Genomic DNA, 21,269 nt, shown 5'->3' with positions numbered 1-21,269 from the left:
TTAACGTGTTTGATGATGGGGTGTTGCTTGCAGGATATATGCAAAGTATTCCCTTTCCAAAAAGCCAAAAAGTTATGAATTTCAAACACAACTGGCCCTAAGGGTTTTGAATAAAAAACAGGGGGCTTGTAGCTTGAGGTTTTATGTGGTTTTCTAAGCAAATACTCTTCCCCTTTCTGTCTTAGTAAAGGGTGTAGTGTTAATGTTCAGCTGTTAAAAGTTATCTGTATGACTAATCATGCTTCAAGAAGATAATAATTGACAAATAATTATTAATTGAAGAGATGATAAAATCTCTGTTCTTGAATATCTACAAGTCTTCATGTACAAGCTACTTTTTTTTTTTTTTAAGCACTTTTGGTATTCATGTGGAGAAACTTCATAGGTAGATAACATAAGAAAGAAGAATTTTAGTCTTTTTCTTTACGTTCTCTTGGGATCAGAGTTGTGGATCATGATATTTTGAATTAGTATATGGTTTAAAAAAACGTGATGGCCTTTCGTGGAGACTTTGAACAAAAACTACTCTAAAGTTAAAAGGAGACTAGCACTGATATTTTTCTCACCACCATGGACTTCAAGTGCATAGCATTGTTGGCCAGACAATTTTGAATTGGGTACTTTTATTTCCAGTTTGTAGTACTGACTGATAAATGGGTTTCTTTCAGAAGTAGTGTTAATGAAGTAAGAATTAATTCTTTCGTTCATATATAAAGGTGCATTATTTGTAGGTTGTTCCGTTTAAATGCCTTAAGTAAAGGGAATTTGGCGGTGGAATCCTTCTTTAGTGTTTTCAGGATCATGGTTCACTTTATTTCCAGTGTTAACACAAACCCACAGAGTAAATGCTTCTGTGCTAATGTCTGGATCTATGGTGTTACAGAGGAATGCAGGCAGTAGTTCAGATGGAACCGAAGATTCCGATTTTTCTACAGATCTCGAGCACACAGACAGTTCAGAGAGTGATGGTACATCCCGGCGATCTGCCCGAGTTACTCGCTCTTCAGCCCGGCTGAGCCAGAGTTCCCAAGGTATAAGAATTCCTTCTTCCTGACCACGCCTCACTGCCTACCCACTGGTCATGTTATTGTGTTAATATGGAAACTGGTCCCTTGGCTTGGTGTAGGTGACAGAATCTGGTAAAATGCAGAGTGAATGACTGCAGAAGTATCGAGTCTTAATGGTTCTGTTGGGAGTGTTGTCCAATTTGGAGACCCAAAGGAACTATGTCTGATATAATGGCTGTGTGACACATGGATGTCTTAAGTCGTTTAACTTTTTTTTTAGACTACCTTTTTCCATCAGTAAGATGGGAATGCCATCTCTTTACTTTCTGTTAGAATGGTTTAGACTTAGGGACTTAGAAGAGTCTCTTGACCTTGTTTTTGGAGGAGGTTCAGTACTTCTCAGTACTTCTAAAACTTATACTTAATTCTGTTATGTAGTCAGACACAATTAGTGAATATAAATAGTTGCACCCAACTGACAGTTGTAAATACCTAGAATTTTGCTTTGGTAGTAAAGAATGGAGAATCTCTGTGTTGGAAGGTAGTTTGAAGGTTCTCTTCTGCAATTAGCCATCTCGGCTTAGATTTGGAGGGTACCCCTGATCCCTCCTGGTTCTGCTCTGGGATTCCCTGGGGAGGAAAGAAGGTTGCAGTTAATGCAAAAAGCTGATAATCAATAGGTGATAACAGATTAAGAGGGAAAAATTTGTAATATGCTTCGAGCACTTAAATAGTGCCAATTTGGTTACTACTTCATGAGCACATTGTAAAATGAGAGAAAAACAGTTTTTCAAGCAAGAAAATGGGAACATTCTCAACAACTGTTCTATATTTTATTTTTTTAGAGACTCTATTTTATTTACTTTGACAGCGAGAGACAGCAAGAGAGGGAACACAAGCAGGGGCAGTGAGAGAGGGAGAAGCAGGCTTCCTGCTGAGCAGAGAACCCAATGTGGGGTTCTATCCCAGGACCCTGGGATCATGACCCGAGCCGAAGACAGACACTTAACGACTGAGCCACCCAGTCACCCCTATTTTATTTTTGAATTTAACATTTCAGCTGAAATGGCGCTGTTGTCTCTTGAGTCTCAGTTTGTGTTTATTTTTTTAGCACAGTGGGAATATCGATAAACGACTGCTGTAATTCAGATACTGTGCTGTGTACTGGAATGCCATGATAGAAAAATCATAGTTCCTGCCCTTAAGGTGCTCACAGTTCAGTGCAAGATGTGTCAGTCGATCATGGTCATGGATTGTGGTAAGGGCTCTGAGAGGTTTGCATAGTGTATTTTGGAAGCTCAGAGAAGGGGCCAGCAACTTGGGGCAGGTCTCCAACGTGGAATTCCTAAAGGATCTAGTAGGAATTTATAAGTTGAAAGATGGGAAAATGTTATTCTAGGCAGAGGGAACAGTATATGCAAAGGAAGGGGCATAATACTCTTACAAAGTGTAATTGGTCATGCCCCGGACACCTGAAAGTTGTAAATATTCAAAACAGCTAGGAAATACCTGGGCCCTGGGTCTCTTCCTAGTTGTTATACTTCATAACTGGGGAGTTGCACAATTCCTAGGGGCATTGTTCACAATGTAGCCTATGTAAGGTAGCCTTCTCAAAAGCAAAATGTAGACTGTGTTTTGAATTGAGCCTTCTGGAGGTATGCAAGCCGATAACCTAGCTGTGTGCTAATTTTTTTTTTACCCAAAAGTTTGAGAATTTCACTTTTCTTCTTTGGAGAACCTGTGAGATTTACATACCACCTTAAGATCTTTTGTTGTTTAAAAAATGCTTGTTTTCCGCTTTGCATCCTTTTCTAGTTCTTTTTTAAGTGTCATCAAATTAGAGATGTCACAAGGCTGCCAGGTGTTTCAGAATAGGTTTTGTTATCTAAAAAAATTCCAGAAGCTGTGTTCTTGCCTCACTCTTCATAAATCTATTATGATTTTGCTTCAGAGTATCAGAGATCCCTAAAGAAAGGAAATATTTGTATATTGTTATACCTTTAATAGTAGAATATCTGTTTTATGGTGGGTTGGACTAAGGGAAAAAAGGGAGGATGCAGCTAATATTTAGAAAGCACTAGATCTAGGTACCAGGGATCACGTTAAATGAAGTTTATATGAAGTATTTCACTTACTTCTCACAGCAAACGTGTGAGGAATGTGCAACTAGTATTTTACCTTTTTTATAGAGCAGGGAAAAGGCTTGAAGAGATGAACTTGCCCAAGATGCTATAGCTAGTTGGTATGGTGGAGTGGAATGGAATGGGAGTCAGTCTTGATTCCAGAAGCTAAACTATTCTATACTATATTGCACCTCTATATCTGATCTAGGCTCTTTAGCTTATATTTTATTTAATAAAATAGATATTTTAACTATTTGTCGGATTTTGTGAAGTATGAAGAGGAGGGCATACATGGTAATAAATCATATGGATAAGAAATAAAACAAATTTCCTTCTTTTCTCTTTAATTATTTTATTATCTTTTAATATTGGGGATCAGATTCCAGTCCTGTTCGAAATTTGCAATCTTTTGGCACTGAGGAGCCTGCTTATTCTACCAGAAGAGTGACCCGTAGTCAGCAGCAGCCTACCCCAGTGACTCCAAAAAAATACCCCCTTCGGCAGACTCGTTCGTCTGGCTCAGAAACTGAGCAAGTGGTTGACTTTTCAGATAGAGGTGAGTGAGTTTTGGGATCATTTGGTCAATTACAGAGAGGATCTGGTCAATTTCCTCTTAAGGAAGGCTTGGGCCCAATGCAGATAGATGCCCAATACTGACAAAATTCAGCTAGGTAAATGCTGTTTGTCTGATTCCTTTCTTGAATGGCTTGCTGAGCAGTTTTGTACTGGAGTACTCTTAAAGTCTAGAGTAACAAGTATATTAGATTGAACCCATAATAGGCAAAAGGGACTGGAGCCCTTTTACCCATAGATGAAGGCTTGAACCAGATTTTCCTATAGTTACGGTTTTCAGTCCACTTACCTCTGAATTTCTGAGGAGGAGTGACCTTTGGTAATGGGCGTGGTGAGCTGTTGAGATTGTGATTGACCAGCCCAAATCAGATGCCTTAGAGCACAGGTTGCAGACCGGGGAGCATCTAGCCTGCCAACATGCTCTGTTGGTTTGCTTGCACATATTTACCCTTTTTTAAAAAACTTAAAAAAAATTTTTTAAAGATTTATTTACTTATTTCATAGAGAGTGGGGGGGAGCAGAGGGGGAGGGAGAGGGACAAGCAGATTCATGGGGCTCGATCTCAGGACTCCTGAGATCACAACCTGAGCTGAAACCAAGGGTTGGACGCTTAACTGACTGCCACTCAGGTACCCCAGTGTTTACATTATTTTTTATTTTATTTTATTTTTTGTTAAAGATTTTATTTATTTATTTGACAGAGAGAGAGAGAGACAGCGAGAGAGGAAACACAAGCAGGGGGAGTGGGGGAGGGAGAAGCAGGCTTCCCGCTGAGCAGGGAGCCCAATGTGGGGCTCGATCCAGGACCCTGGGACCATGACCCGAGCTGAAGGCAGACACTTAACAACTGAGCCACCCAGGTGCCCCAGTGTTTATTTACATTTTTAAAAGTTTGTTGCCAGCATTTGAAAATACAGAATTTCATAAAAAAACAAAAACAAAAACCTGGGTTACTAGTTTCTTTTAAAAACTGGAAAGCTCTGGGAACATGAGGTGACCATTCACTCACAGTATTGATTGGAACGGAATAGCAGTTGTCTTCTTGAGGTGGACAGTTGCTCTCGATTTGGCCTTGCTCAACCCTTTTAGGCATTTAGCTTACAGCCCATGATTTACAGTCTGGATTGTTAGATTCCTAACAAGCTAGCTTGAGAGTCAAGTTCATTCTCACTCTCACACCAAGTCTGTCATCCAGAAGGACACCCATTTTCATTTCCATCCTGTGTGTCTCCTGGAAAGAGAGTTGGATGGTCGTTTTATTTTACTTTATTTTCAAAGAATTTATTTATTTATTTGAGGGGGGGGGGGAGAGAGACCACACAAGTGAGGGGAGGGGCAGAGGGAGAGGAAAAAGCAGACTTCCCACTGAGCAGGGAGCCCGATGTGGGGCTCAATCCCAGGACCCTGGGATCATGACCTGAGCCAAAGGCAGACACTTAACCAATTGAGCCACCCAGGCACTCCATGGATGGTCATTTTAAAGAAAAATTTACTTCCGTCCAGTTTTGATTACCCATGATGGGGGCCTTATGAGAAACACAGATAAGTGAAATGTATTAGGGTAAACCCGAAACTGAATTTTACTTAGAATGTAAAGTTGCACAAAGGAATGATGTTAGTTTCTCTTCATTTTCCTTATAGCTTTATAGCAGATAAGTGGTTAAAAGTCACTAGTTAAATGATAGAGGATCTGGGAAGCCCATAAACTCTTCTGAATAGTAAAACTCTAAATAAATGAACCCCATTGATGAGCTCTACCAATTGCTTTTGCTTTAGAAACTAAAAATACAGCTGATCATGATGAGTCTCCACCTCGAACTCCAACTGGAAATGCCCCTTCTTCTGAGTCTGACATAGACATCTCCAGCCCCAACGTGTCTCATGATGAGAGCATTGCCAAGGACATGTCCCTGAAGGACTCAGGCAGTGATCTCTCTCATCGCCCCAAGCGCCGTCGCTTCCATGAAAGCTACAATTTCAATATGAAATGTCCTACTCCAGGCTGTAACTCTCTAGGTGAGTGTGACCGGCTCCATGACACCTGTGTTCTGTGGTTCTCACCCTTTGGGATTAGGATCATGAAGAAATGTTTTGTGTTCTCTTGTGATCTAGCTTCTTAGGTTCTTCAGTGGTGCTCAGAGTATCACAAAGTTGCCCACTCAAGTAGAGAGTATTTTTGCTTTCTTGGCCTGTTGTCCATAATAATAGATCTGGTTGCAAGGACATTAAATGTGATGCACTGATCAGTTTATTGAGAGCTTCTCCCTGCGAAAAATTTCCTCCTTTTTCCTTCAGAAACAAAACAAAAGACCAGTTACCTCCAAATGGCTCATTGTAAGGTGCATAGTTGGAGCTTAATGAGGAGTGTATGCTAATGCAGAATACTGGTTGTATGGCCAGAGCTGTTAAGGAGATGAGAAAAACAAGATTTCTTATCACACGGCTGTGAAACTAAAAGGGCACAGATGAGATGCTGGACTTCTGTGACTTCAGTGGTTTTAGGTTTTGTGTACTTAATAAGTATAAACCAGACAAGTATTTCTTCTCAGATAAATGAATATCTCAATGTTTTCTTATGACCTGTAGCCCTTACTGACAGATTATTATAATAGTTTAAACCTTATGAATGCTCCTTAAGGCGAGCTTCAGTGCAAATGTTGCGCTTAAGCTTTTGTTTAGAGTTGGAAGGCGCTGATTGAGATTACAGGCTTTTCTCCACTGGGTCTACTTCTCAAATTTGTAAACTTTTCAACGTGACCATCAGGTTCAGAAAATATGTTCAGCAAAATAACATCATTAATTTTTTTTTTTAAATAATTTTGGTATAAAAGTATTCTGTGCTCGTGAAAACTTAAAACCCTATAAGAGCCTTGAAATGCATAAGTAAAAGTTTTCCTTCACTCATATCCCTGGGTATAAAACTATTCTTGGTAGTTTTTTATTTTTTATTTTATTTTTTATTTTTTTTATTTTTTTAAAGATTTTATTTATTTATTTGAGAGAGAGAGAGAGAGCACATGGGGGGGGGAGGGTCAGAGGGAGAAGCAGACTCCCCGCTGAGCAGGGAGCCCGACGCGGGACTCAATCCCGGGACTCCAGGATCATGACCTGAGCCGAAGGCAGTCGCTTAACCAACTGAGCCACCCAGGCGCCCTCTTGGTAGTTTTTTAATGAATGATTCTAGTAAGCTTGTATGTACATGCGCACACACACACATGTGTATATACATATATTTCTATTTTGTTATTCACAAAAGGGAAAATATAATAGTTTGGCATCTTGGATATTTTACATTACTTAGGGTTCCATCTGTTTAAAGAATACATAAAATTCCATTATATTGATAGTTTATAAATTTTTTAAATTGTCCAGTATGGATTGACCCTTAGATTATTTCTCATTTTATTTATTTTGAATTATACTGTAGTGGATAGCCTTGTATATATGTATTTTGGTATCTTCCTAGAAAACCTGTAGGACTAAATTTATAGCAGTAGAATTGCTAGATCAATAGACTAGCCATCCTTTTTAACACTTTTGATATAGACGCATTAGATTGGTCTTAGTTTATATATTCTAGAATAAGACATGACTTGAATAATTTACCCAGAAGTTATAGATGCATAATATTTTAGAAAGAAATATTTATAGAAGTATTTCTAAGAAATACTAAGAAGGCTTTCTGTAGTATTGATGCTTTACATTTTATAAATGGTGTTTGATCACTGAAGGTAGTTTTTTCTGTCCAAGATAAATTGAATGGATCTCTAAAATCATATTTTTAATAATACAGTCCTGGAGAAATGGCAGCCTGCATATCATATATTAATTCCTCTCTCCCCCCAGTACTTGGATTAATTTCATCCCTTAAAGCTTACTCCATAAATCCTGTATGATTTTTTAAATGGCAGTGTCTCCATTACCCAAAGGTCTTGTAAACCTTTTGGTTAAAGAGATATATAAAAAGGAAGTAACATTCAGTTCCCTGTGTGTTTCCCAAAACCACATGAAAAATAGAAAAGTGAAAAGGTACCCCTTTAGATAAAATGAGCTTTCAGTATTGTTATTTACTAACATTGTCCCCTCGTAAGAGTGCCTTGTGCTGACTTCCTATATATTTTATTACAGTGTTAGATTAGTTTCAGGTGTACAATATAGTGATTCGGCAGTTCCATACATTACCTAGTGCTCATCAAGATAAGTGTACTCTTGAGCCCCTTTATCTATTTCACCCCTTTCTCCCTTCCCCTCTCTGGCATCCACCAGTTTGTTCTCTTTATTTAAGAGTCTGGTTTTTTTTTTCCTTTGCTTTTGTTTCTTACATTTCACATATGAGTGAAATCATACGGTATTTGTCTTTCTCTGACTGACTTATTTCACTTAGCATAATACCCTCTAGGTCCATCCACATCATAAATGGCAAGATCTCATTCTTTTTTATGGCCGAGTGATATTCCATTGTATATATATATAGAACACATTTTTATCCATTTGTTTTTAGATAGACATTTGAGTTGCTTTTATATCTCGGCTATTGTAAATACTAACTGCCTATTTAAAAGTCTGATTACAGAAGAAGCCTAAATTTTATTTTATTTTATTTTATTTTAAAGATTTTATTTATTTGAGAGAGAAAGAATGAGAGAGAGCATGAGAGGTAGGAGGGTCAGAGGGAGAAGCAGACTCCCTGCTGAGCAGGGAGCCCGATGCAGGACTCAATCCCAGGACTCCATCCCAGGACTCCAGGATCATGACCTGAGCCGAGGGCAGTCACTTAACCAACTGAGCCACTCAGGCACCCAAGAAGCCTAAATTTTAAACAAAATCAGCCCCCCTCCAAAAAAATGAATATATTTAATCTGGTTCAAAATTATCAAAATACGCTTATTTGTAGATTTGAAGAGTCCATTTTCTTTATTTTCCATAAGTTTCTTTTGGTTATTGAAGAAAGCTCAATTCAGATTGAGTAGCATTGCATAATAGAAAGGAAGGAGCACTTAATATACATATAACTTGAAAATTTAGCATAGGAAAGTTAAATTTCACTGGAAGAAAATGTTCATTTGTTTTGTTCCTTTATTATAAATATATGGCTTATGATTTTTTTGGAATTTGAGAACTACATTATCAGAAGAACAGAAGGAACTACAGTTGATATTGAACATATACAAGTATGTTCAAAGATTGCCAGATCCATCCTGTGGAAGAAAAGAATTTATTGTGGATACAAGTTATGGCCCTGACATCACTTACCTTTGGTGGATTCAATCTCTGATCAGATATATATTCCATAAAAATGATACAGCAAAATAACACGGTTGACATACAGAAAACTATCATCTTATGAGTTAAATCTTTTATCTTGAGATTAAGTTTTTCCCTCTTTTAACAGGACATCTTACAGGAAAACACGAGAGACATTTCTCCATCTCAGGATGCCCGCTCTATCATAACCTTTCAGCTGATGAATGCAAGGTAATTGTATTCTTTACTTGACGTATACTTACTGAGTGAGCGCTTACTTAAGGTTTGCCAGGCACTTTGCTAAACACTGGGGATCCAGTGTGAACAAAATAGGCAAGGTCCTTTTTCTTACATTCTAGTGGAGGAAACAATAAAAATACAGTTGTTTTTTTAAAAAAAATAGTTAAACAGGTAAAAGAATTCTAGTAGGTAATGAATGCTTTGAAGGAAATTAATAGGGAGATTATGTATGGAATATTTGGAATATCATTGACTTCAATGACTGCCAGGGACCTTTTCCATTAGGAAATAATTCGCATAAATATGTGATCTCAATAGTTATGCATCAGGTTCTCTTCTCACAAATCTGTGAAGACATTTTGCTCTTTAAATTTTTTCATAATTATTTTCCTTTTTCTCTGTTTCCGTGGAATAGTTTTTGTTTTTGTTACTGTCAATCACACCTACTCTTGGCTAATTCTTGTTTTAAATTCTTGAGAAATATAGTCCTAAATAACCCTTGGGATTTGGGGGTAATGGATTTGGGAGAGCCTAAGATCCTATGTTACATGTTTCTGTGTGGGTTGCTGCTACCAAGGATGGAACTAATAATGGGGAAGCAAGAGTTGAAACATTCTTAATTAAATGGGTTGCGTGGGTAGTATTTGGACAGGTTATCCAAGCTAATTAGATCAAAGTATTAACTGTTGTTCTTGTGGCTGTTATTTTCTGACAATGCCGAGGTCACAGATTTATTCCTGTCTGAGCCAATTTCATCCTATGAAAAATTAGAATCCCTAGCCAACATTAGTTCTTTCTGATTCAGGAATTTGGTCTCTTATTCACAACTAGACCACACCATAGGAAATTTCTCTATGTGTTTAGTCTTTCATCAAAGTAGTATATTTTTAATGCTTACATGGATTTTAAGGTTGAAGACACTCTTATTTTTCTTCATTCCAAATTTTCTTGTATAAGGAAGGTCATTTCTTCTGCTCCTCCACGTAAGAGCGAGTGGTAGGTCTTCCCATTATCTTGCCATTCGCCTGAGACCAGATCAAAACAGGAAGAGCTTGGCCAACATCTGCATCAGATCACGGACAAGGCACTAGATATTTCTTTCTCTGAAAAGAACCGTGATCTCTTTTTTTTTTGAGAGTTGTCCTCTGCATCTTGTCTTTAAATATCATGATCTGATACTGTGGACGGTTTCACAATTGAAGTCTTTCTGAAGTACAACTTGTTAAATTGTTGGCTTGTGGCAGTGTGAATAAGTGAAGCAATTTATTTTTAAAAAAGAAAAAGGGAACGCCTGGGTGGCTCAGTCGGTTAAGCGCCTGCCTTCCGTTCAGGTCATGATCCCGGGGTCCTGGGATCGAGTTCCGTATCGGGCTCCTTGCTCAGCGGGGAGCCTGCTTCTCGCTCTGCCTGCCACTCTCCCCACTTGTGCTCTCTCCCTCTCTCTCTCTGACATAGAAATAAATAAAATCTTAAAAAAAGAAAAGGAAAAAGAATTCAGTTTGGGGAAGAAAATTCTGAAAAAAAGGAAAGCATTTCCTGAATCTTTCCTCTCTTGTGCTTTCTTCTTCGCAAGAGGAATGAGGCTCCACATAATCCATCTCTACTACTGGAACTTAGAGGATCCGGGGAATTTCTGAAAGATACATATTTTTATTACATTTAGAATCCCAGATGGAAAAATTAGACTAATTCCTGGCATTTATTGAAAGCTCTGTCATTTTTAACGTACTTGCATATACGTGATTACCCTTGAGTTTCCTGGTAAGCGTTTGCAATCAAGGATATTGCCATTTTTATTTGATTACAGAATGTCATGACTGCATACATACAGGTACCTGGGGGTTCTCTGAATGAGATAAAAAGACTGCATTCAGTGAGCTAACTTTCTCATGGGGGGAGGCAAAACGCATACAGATGAGTAAGTAGAGAAGAATTTCATGCAGTGATAAATGCTATGAGGAACAAAAAAAACTAAAGATACAGAATGGCTGTTTTGGGGGTGATGGCTGTTTTGGGGGTGATGGCTGTTTTGGGGGTGACGGGTACGGCACTGCTTTTGCTCAGGTCGTTAAGGAAGACCTTCCAGAGGAGTTGGCATTTGACTTGAGTCATGGCTGAGGGCAAAGAGACAATTGTGTCCAGATCTAGGAGAAGAGATGTAGATGGAAGGATGAGCAAGTACAAAGGCTGTGAGGTGGGGATCAACTGCTGGGTTGGAGGGGCCAGAGGTAGGCCAGTGTGGCTGGAGCATGATCGGAAATGAGGAAGGAGGATCCAGATCCTGAACGACCCGTAGGCCTTAGCACAAGGAGTGTGTCTTTATTGTGACGACGGTGGGAAGCACTTGGAGGGCTGTAACAGAGGTGTAATATAATTTCATAAACGCTTTTTAAAAATCACAGCTTGTCGTGTGTGGAGAATGGACTGGTCGGGGCGGGAGTTGATGCAGGTCGACTAGTTAGAAGGCTGCTCCGAAGCTCAGGCAGTGGCTGGTGGCCCGGGCTAGTGCTGTATCTGTGGAGATAGTAAGAACTGATCGGGTTCAGGATATATTTTGGAAGGGAGCAGCCTGATAGACTTGCTGATGGATGTGATGTGAGAAAGAGAAGCAGCAAGGACGACCTTCAAGTTTTTGACCTGATGAGTTGGTTAGAAAGTGTTGCTATCTGTCGATAGAAGGAATGGTTGGGAGGAGCAGATTTGTGGGAAAATATCAGTCGTCCTGTTTGACCGTGCTGAGTTTTGTTGTGAAGTGGAACAGGAGGTTGCAGATGAGCCCTCACTTCCAGAAGGTGAAGCGGAAACTGTTGGAGAGCTGATGTGATTTGTCTTAAGATCACATAACTGCAGAGTTCAGTTTCCTCGTAGACTTGACCTCCAGCTATCCAGGCTTTTCTTTTGCACCTCTTCACCCTGTTCTTGCACTTCCTCACGGTTTCTTGTTTCTTACCCATTGTGCATTGCAAAGGGTCCAGGCTCAGAGTTATCAGACTTCATTAAAATCTTCGCCTTACCACCATGGAGCTGTGATGATTTCGCTTCTCTGATTCTCAGTTAATGGCTGAGAAAGCAGACTGTGAGGCCTGCCTTACCTGTTCTTGTAGAGATTTGTGATAATAAACACGAAGATCCTTTGAAAGTAAAAGCGCAACATAAATTCAAGGGATTACCATTGTATTCTTATGCTTTTAAGTAAACTTAGTCTTAGAAGCAGGAGGATTTATTGACGTTGTTGATGGTTGCAGGTGAGAGCACAGAGCCGGGATAAGCAGATAGAAGAGAGGATGCTGTCCCACAGGCAAGATGACAACAACAGGCATGCAACCAGGCACCAGGTACGGGCCTTGTTCAAGCTCCGGCCGCTCACAGCCTGAGAGCCAAGTCTTGGATCTCCTCTGCCCGGGATCGGGCGTTAGGTCTCTCTCTGTCTCTTGTTCCCCGTGGTATTTCTAAGTAACTCGTCTTAAGTCGTCTTTACTTGTACACTCAGAAGCATATTTGCTTTCCAGAGAGTAAAATTTCATGAAACAAGCACTTCTGCCTCATAAATGAAGGAATCATGTTGTTTATGAAAATAATAGTTATCACACATAATCCTGATTATTTCAGAGATTACACTTGCTGCTCCATGCCCTCATGTCGCATCTCCATTTTAACCCTTTGTTACTTTCAAACCCCCTCACTGTGCTGGCATGTTTCCAAGATCACCATTGATTTGTGCTTATTAGCATTTGACACTTGTGGATGGTGTCATTTTTCTTCTACTTCTCTCTTGCCTTGGATTCCAAGATGCTGCTTTGCCCTAATCTTTCTGATTCTCTGAATATTCCTGCTTATTGATGACGCTTAATTCCTGTTCCTCCATGAATGCCTTTGGTCTTTGCTCTTGCTGTTTTTCTGGCTAACTCTGTGCCAAGAGATTGTGTTTATCCTTCAAGGCCTTGAACACTTCTCAGCTGTTGTAGGAATTCTTCCCAGACCTCCTACCATTGAGGAATTTCTTCCTTAGGTATTCTGTTGTAGTGTTCTCAGAATGCTGGTTTAGCCCTTGTCACATATATATATACACAGCTTATCATACGGATGTCTGTTTTTGTGGTTAGATTATAGGTGGGTAGCAGAGGAAGCCTGGTGAGGAGGAAAAAGTTTGGGTTTGGAGCCAAACAGATCTGGATTTGAATACTGTGATTCTGTGACGCTAGCTGTGTGGTCTTAGGCAGGTCCCTAAACTTTATTTCCTTGTTAATAACAAGGAGTGAATAATACCTGCCTGGTAGGGTAGTAGGCTAACAAAATGCCCATCCCCGGTGCTTGGCAGGTAATAAGCATGCCATAAATGGTAGCTGCTCTTGTTTTCATTGTCTGTCTGGGGTTCTCAGCTTACTCAGTTTAAAAGTTTTATTCATTCTTGTATCAGTGCTTGGAAAACAGTAAACATTCAAGAAATGCTTATTGAATTGAAATATCTTTATTTTATTCCTGTTGCTCTGGTGGAGACATCCCTTCTTAATCTATGTTGTGTTTGATCCCATATTAACTGACAGTAACATAGCGGTTTGGGAACCCAGTTTGGAATTTTAAACTCGCCATAGTACTCTCAGGATGGCTGTCACGCATCTGGCATGTTTTTCTTCCCTGCCCAGGTTGTGTTTTGTTTTGTGTTGTTACTTTCATTTTGAAACTGAATGACATCATGCATTTTCTAGCTAGCTTCTCAGTGTCCCTCTTCTTGCCTTTTAGGCACCAACAGAGAGGCAGCTGCGGTATAAGGAAAAGGTGGCTGAACTCAGGAAGAAAAGGAATTCTGGGCTGAGCAAAGAGCAGAAAGAGAAATATATGGTGAGAAAAAGTTAAATAATTAACACGAATTCTTGTGATTACGTTTATTGCTTTTGGTTTCTAAGCCCTGCTTTTCACATTTGCCATTTGGTATTCTCAAGTAGAAGGGCCCTTCTCTGGCCCTTAGAGTTTGCCATAATCCCCCTCAAACTGGGTTGTTAAGAGTGGAAACCAGGAGGCTTCGAAAAACAAAATACAATTAGAATTTAGATGAAAAAAAATTCAGTCCTGTGGTTGTTTGTAAACCTCACTTTAGTTGTAAAGGGTTAAATTTAGTCACTCGAACAAATATCAGGATGTTGGAGATGCCTGTATAAGGGAAAGTATTCAAACTAAGTGGTGATCTGTGTATTTTAATGGGAAAACAAAATTCCTGAATGATAAAAAGTATTAATTGGGTGATATATTCTATAAGAAGATTTTTTGGGTAGTATTTTAACTTTTTTTCTACTTTTAAAAATAATGCACATTTGTTTTTGTTTTTGTTTTTTTTTCAAGATTTTATTTGAGAGAGAGCATGAGCTAGGGGAGTGGGAGAGGGAGAAGCAGACCACCCCCCCTCATCCCCACCGCTGAGCAGGGAGCCCAATGATGCTGGGCTCTCTCCCAGGACCTGAGCCAAAGTCAGATGCTTAACTGACTAAGCCACCCAGGTGCCCCAAAAGTAATGCACATTTGTAGTAGGAAATACAGAACACATAAGAAAAGTATACAGAAATAAACATCAATCCTACTACCTGAAAAGTAGCCATGTTAGCATTTGGGGATATTTCTTCTTAGCCTTTTACATAATGCCTTATTTATGTAATTTGGATTTTACTGTAAGTACAGCTTTGGATTCTGTGTTTTCACTGAAATAACATGAACTATAATTTCCTCATTTCATAAAAAATTCTTCAAAAAATTTTTTGCATAAAATTTAACTTAAGATTTATTGTAAGCATGATTTATAAGTACATGTGACTGATATTTATAAATGTGTTAAATGCTTCCTATTGAAAATACCGAAAATATTAGAGAAGAAAAATTCCAATAAAAATCACCCTCTGAGATAGGAACCCCCTCCTCCCAGTGCGTGTTTTGCTATGCGATCTCTCGGTCTTCGGTCTTTTTCTTTCTTTCTTTTTTTTTTTAATATTTATTTGATAGCGGGAGACACAGCGAGAGAGGGAACACAAGCAGGGGAAGTGGGAGAGGGAGAAGCAGGCTTCCCGCTGAGCAGGGAGCCTGATGCGGGGCTCGATTCCAGCACCCTGGGATCATGACCCGGGCTGAAGGCAGACGCTTAACGACTGAGTCACCCAGGCGCCCTCTCGGTCTTTGTCTGATGTGTATTTTTATTTTTTCATAGAGTTGGAATATTGGCTTATTTAGGCATTAGGTTATTTAATGTATGGCTTGTGGATACTTAGCACAGCTTCATTAAGGCAAAAATATGCCAAACCATGTATTTACTTTTTTGGTCATCCTCACTGCCTTGAAAATGATAATCTTTTTTTAAAAATTTTTTTTATTTTAAAGATTTTATTTATTTATTTGACAGAGAGAGAGATAGAGCAGGAACACAAGCGGGGGAGTGGGAGAGGGAGAAACAGGCTTCCCACGGAGCAGGGAGCCCGATGTGGGGCTCGATCCCAGGACCTTGGGATCATGACCTGGGATCCTGACCTGAGCCGAAGGCAGATGCTTAACGACTGAGCCACCCAGGTGCCCCTGAAAATGATAATCTTATGAATGAGATGGATATGGGCCAGCAGGAAACGGTAGTGGGCGAATTTGTAGCTGAATTCCTACACCAGACTGTGGGGTTAGTAGAGGGGAGGGTTCTGGTAGTGGGCTGTCAGGTGCAAAGTTGTATGCTTCCCTCTGCCTTGTTCAGTGTTTTTATCTACAAACTGGGTAGACGTGGAATGAGTAACATGATAATAGCATTTATTGAGTGTTTATGTGCTTAGGCACTAGGCATGGTTATGTTGTTCCCATCGTCTTTATGACAACTCTTTGTGATGGATGGTGTATTACCTATTTCATAGATAAGAAAACAGGTTTTGAGAAGTAATTTGCCCAGAAATCATATGGGGGTAGAAAGAATGTCTGAAGTAAAAGCTGCTGAAATTTAGTTTATAAACATCTGCTTTCCAAAATTTGAGCTAGGTTATTTGGATCCAACTTTGCTGTTAAAAATGCTGGATAGGATATTTTTTTTAAGCTTAAAAAAATGCTTATGAAACTAGAAGAAATAACATAATATTTAGAATCTGAATCTTAGATGACAGAGTCCAAATGCAAAAGATACCGGTCAGATGGGCCCAGAGGAACCTGAAGAAATTGTAATAGGGGTCAAGGTATTGGTGAATAGTTTTTTCATATGCTAATATATATGTGAATTCTATAATGTTCTCCCTGGGATGAGCCATCCACTCCACTTAACAACCATTATCTTCTATTCTATGGGTGGGAGGTGGAGTCTAGGACGGAGTGGGAAGGGCTAGAATCAGAGGTTTAAAAAGGGAAGTTTCCCTTGTGGCCTTTCTTTCCGGTGCCAGGGTACTTGTCATGACTGCCATGGTGAGATTTAATACTTATTGAGAACTGGCTTATTTTTATGCTGCTGATTTTCTATGAGTATTGTCTCTTTCTTCTTGCTTAATATTTAGTACAGTGGTTTTTAAAGGGGCCAGCCTGTGTTTCCCATGCACTGGGGCTGGAGATCTCAGGCGAGACTTTCAGGCCTTGGGCGGACAGTGTCTTGGGCCCAGCGACTGCAGGGATAGAATTTAGCAAGGACCACTTAGTGCAGATACCCCTTCTTTGTTGCAGCTTTTCCTTTCAGTCTAAAATCTCAGACTCTAAGTCTCAGAGATTTTGTGCTATTTGTTTTGCTTTGCTTTGAAATATGGGAGTATCCACCAAGGTTCCTTCCAGGTCTCAAGATTCTAGGAATTTGTAGTGCCTTTGGGTTTGTTATATTTTATTTATTTGTGTTGTCATGCACATTTTCAGATGAAGAAATGGAGGCATAGAATTCTGACCCTCGAGGTGCTCATTTAGAGAGAGAAGAATGAAACTCCCTTTTGAAGGTGTAGGAGCATTTTCTTTCCAGATTCACTAGGGTGGATAATGGTTGTTTTTGGCATTAACCTGGTAATAGTGTGTCTTATGCTCAGTCCCCAGTGCCTAGTATAATGCCTGGCATACAGTAGGCACTAAATAAATAGCTTCTAGTTGTGCTTGGCCCTCTGGTTGGCATTGACTGAAATGAAATAGATGAAGTTCTTAGAAGCAGAAAGAATCACGCTCTGGTTATTTTCCTAGGAACATAGACAGACCTATGGGAACACTCGGGAACCTCTCTTGGAAAACCTGACTAGCGAGTATGACTTGGATCTTTTCCGAAGAGCACAAGCCCGGGCTTCAGAGGATTTGGTGAGTATTAAAACCTTCAAGCTTGTGGACCACTTGTGAAGGGCTTGTACAACTGCCAAGAAAAGTGATCAGCAATCAGTTGATGGGAAATAAATGTCCTTTGGTCCTTTGCTGCATGAATCTCTTTCCCCTCCCCCAGCTATCCTTTTCAGGATGATCCTACTTCCCATTCATATTTAAAATTAATTTCCCCTCCTCCCTTCCTTTGCCCTGACCGTTTTTCCCTCTCCACCTCACCTCCCAGAAGGACCTGTTTGGTGGGAGTGTTGAGGCCGGTTTAGACAGTAGGTGCCCCTTGGTCTCAGTTGGGCAATTTGCAATTCTGAGAGCCTCTAGATTGGTGGCTAAGCCTCTCTTGTTCTCATAACACCCCCCCCCCCCCCCCCCCCGCCCAGGAACTAGCCTTTGCAGGGTTTCCTCAGCCCTCCAGTCTAGCTCTAAAAGAATTAAGAGAACAGTGAAGAAGAATAATGGAAAAGGCTGTGGTTGGTTGTTTTATAAAGGAAATTAATATTTGACCAGCCACGTTTTATCTATGAAGCTGGTTTTCTGGTTTTTATTTACGGTTAGTCTCACTTAGTTTTCGTACCCTAGGCAGAATTTTCAACAAGGTTGCTTTAAAAAAATTGTGGTACCTCTGATTTAACAGATTAAATGTGTTGAGGGAAATTTAGCTTGTAGAGTGATTATCCTCTTTACCCTTTTTTTTTTTTTTAAATTATATCAAATACTTCATTCACAAATCCTCGACTTGTTGGAAACTTGGAGGAGGCAGGGTTTGGTAGCTGCTTTCTCCTGCTCTGGAGCAGAGCATTTCCTATCACAGCTCTCCACCTGGTTAGGCTTAAAAATTCTTCCTGTAGGGCGCCTGGGTGGCTCAGTTGTGTTAAGCTACTGCCTTCGGCTCGGGTCATGATCCTGGGGTTCCGGGATTGAGTTCTGCGTCGGGCTCCCTGCTTGGTGGGGAGTCTGCTTCTCCCTCTGACCCCACCGCCTCTTGTGCTCTCTCTCTCTCTCAAATAAATAAATAAAACCTTAAAAAAAAAATTTCTTCCTGTAGTCAGCTCCTAGCCACTGAGTAGAGATTGATATCCAAAAATACTTTCTACTTTATCTGGAGTTTAGATTACAGTATTAAAGCATTGTCCATGTTTCAAAAATATTTTTTCAGGGACGTGCGTTGAGAGGATGGCCCCATATACTTGTGGATTTATGTCACACAGATCCATACAGTTTTAGAAGTAGTAAAGCACATTCTAGATAATCTTTTCTGTTTGGTTTTGGAATGTTTTGTAAGGGTGGGGCATTTGTATTTGTGATAGATTGCCTTTATAAAACAGTTTGGTGGGGCGCCTGGGTGGCTCAGTCATTAAGCGTCTGCCTTCGGCTCAGGTCATGATCCCAGGGTCCTGGGATCCAGCCCTGCATCGGGCTCCCTGCTCCGAGGGGAGCCTGCTTCTCCCTCTCCCACTCCCCCTGCTTGTGTTCACTCTCTCGCTATGTCTCTCTCTGTCAAATGAATAAATAAAATCTTTTTAAAAAAAAAGAAGTTTGGTGTAGGCTGATTAAAAACAAAATTTTACCAAGGACTTGTTCTGAGGTTCTAGAGACGAGGCCCACACAGCATGGTAGGGAGCAGAGAAAAGCCACAGTCTGTTGAGACCTGTGTTTCCAGGCAGTGTAGATCGTGAGTTTTCTAGAAGCCATCTTGACTATCTGTGTCCAGGTAGGTACCCCTCTTTAGGGCAAGTTTCTCATGAGTTAGAAGGCAATTCTATTTTTTCTCCTAGCCTAGCATGGTGGCATGCAAACAAGCATACTAGAGGCTTTTTAAAAACAAAGATGATTGATTGTAATCCTCTTTCTGATTTCTTCTCTACAACAGGAGAAGTTAAGGCTGCAAGGCCAAATCACAGAGGGGAGCAACATGATTAAAACAATTGCTTTTGGTCGTTATGAGCTTGATACTTGGTACCATTCTCCCTATCCCGAAGAATATGCACGCCTGGGACGTCTCTACATGTGCGAATTCTGTTTAAAGTACATGAAGAGCCAAACGATACTCCGCCGACACATGGTAAGCTGTCTGGGGTTCTCTGATCATGATGGTGATGAGCCAGAGGAGCTCTAGTTGTTGACCTCTACCTGGATGACCTTCATCTCTAAGCCTTCCTCTCTCAGTGGTCCATAGTAATGGCACAAAGGCATTGGAAATGGAAAGCCACATTTCAGGGTGGGGAGGATTCAGCCTGTGGCCTGGCTGGTGCCATGTGGCACCCAAAGCAGCTGATGTCCCATAACCACATCCTGTCACACACATTGACTTGTCTTTTTTCTTGCTGCCTGCTCTTTGCCATTTCTCCTTGGGCTAACAGTTATCTCTGCCCACAGTTTTTATGTGTCCCAAACTAGATAAAAGCAAGTAGACTTCATTAGATTGACTTCATTAGACAGGGCAAGGACAATGTGACTCACTTTGTATCCTTAGCAACCAGCGAGGGCAGGAAGTGCCCAGTAAATGTGTGTTGAATGAATGTGTATTTAAAGGAGACAACTTATGAAATTAACAAAATGGGTGCTTTGGTGCCTTCTCCCAAGTTTAGTGCTTTCTGGTTCCTGAACATTGTCCTTCCTATTCAAATAGGAAGAAAGATGTGACACTCATTTTATTGTTCATAAATATGCTCACTAGGTATTTTGTAGCTTTCAGTCATTTTTCATTTCCTAGCTGAAGAATGAAAAACTTGTCTTAAATAAGGGAATTTCTAGGAGCAGGGATGGGGAAGAGAGGAAGGAGCTTTTTGGGCAGGACACCTTCCTTTTCCTGTTTCTGTCATCCCAGCGTAATTTGGCTCTAAGACCTTTTAGGGTGTCCCTCCTTCCATCCCCTGCCACCTTTATTTACCAGGTTTTCTGTATGCTGAACATCTACGGCCCAGGCTTTCCCAGAGTTCCTATCTTTCTACTCTTGTCCCCAGTTGGGTTGGGGAGTAACTGCATTTTGTGTTCTCATCTCTGGAACCCATACTCTTGTAGCGTTGAGGCCCAGAACCGCCCCTGTGAATTCAGCCCTCCAGACTCCTGCACACTCGGCTTGACTCGGGGGGAGAGCGACTGAGGGATGAAGGACTGGTGGGGCCGTTAGGCCACAGGGGTGAGGGTAGCAGAGGACTGGTCTCCGTGGTTGTGGACCATGGAAATAAACTAAAATCCGGTTTTCCTGTGTGAAAGTAAGGCTGGTATTTTTACTGATGTGAACTGCTTACCGTTTAGGTTTTACTTCTTCCTTTTTGTTTCTGGTTATTTAGTGGCATTAACCAATAAAATAGCCCGAAAGGGCAAGACACAATAGTAGGCGGGGAAAATAAACGGTTTGAATAAATCTGAGGGTCAAGTAAATGTTTTGAATATTTGAGGATCTGCATTACGGGAGGTGCAAAAACTGATTTTCAGGAAATGAAAACCTGTGTTTTCGTCTACACTTCTGATTCCCATTGCTTCATGAGTAGTCGCTGAAATGGGCCACCTTTGGCCATTCGGCCAACAGTTGGGCTTGTTTCTAAACAATTGTTGTATTAGTTGGGTTATTGTTGGAAAGAGCCAGCATGAATAAACGGGTGGATATAGGAATAAGCCTAGGGGTGGAGCTTTCTTGAAGCAATTCCAGTTAGTATTTGGATTTACATGTGACAATTGGGGTGTGATTCTTGAGTTGACCAAAAGTCACAATAAAACTTAGTAGAAAATGTTCCATATACATCTGCTTCCTAAATGATACTATTTAATGTATTTACATAAAACCTTGTAAGAATTCACG

The 21,269-nt window shown here is 40.3% G+C and overlaps 1 protein-coding gene across 7 annotated transcripts in view; it reads left to right on the top strand.

Moving 5' to 3' along the window:
* The window catches only part of KAT7 (lysine acetyltransferase 7), a 31,052-nt gene that overhangs the window by 1,749 nt on the left and 8,034 nt on the right, over positions 1–21,269 (top strand). Inside the window, exons 2-9 of one of the 7 annotated variants that reach the window (XM_021704586.1) lie at positions 884–1,031; positions 3,510–3,686; positions 5,480–5,719; positions 9,096–9,178; positions 12,433–12,522; positions 13,928–14,026; positions 17,342–17,452; positions 19,338–19,529. In XM_021704586.1, coding sequence (XP_021560261.1) covers positions 884–1,031; positions 3,510–3,686; positions 5,480–5,719; positions 9,096–9,178; positions 12,433–12,522; positions 13,928–14,026; positions 17,342–17,452; positions 19,338–19,529 — 1,140 coding nt within the window. The remainder of the gene's footprint in view (positions 1–883; positions 1,032–3,509; positions 3,687–5,479; positions 5,720–9,095; positions 9,179–12,432; positions 12,523–13,927; positions 14,027–17,341; positions 17,453–19,337; positions 19,530–21,269) is intronic. The other 6 variants (XM_044921905.1, XM_021704587.2, XM_021704588.1 and 3 more) reach the window with 6 other exon arrangements.

Source organism: Neomonachus schauinslandi, chromosome 15 (assembly GCF_002201575.2).
Source record: "Neomonachus schauinslandi chromosome 15, ASM220157v2, whole genome shotgun sequence".
In the NCBI taxonomy this organism is placed as follows: domain Eukaryota; kingdom Metazoa; phylum Chordata; class Mammalia; order Carnivora; family Phocidae; genus Neomonachus; species Neomonachus schauinslandi.
The sequence above is the reverse complement of the archived record's forward strand: the minus strand, read 5'-3'. Positions and strand labels throughout refer to the sequence as shown.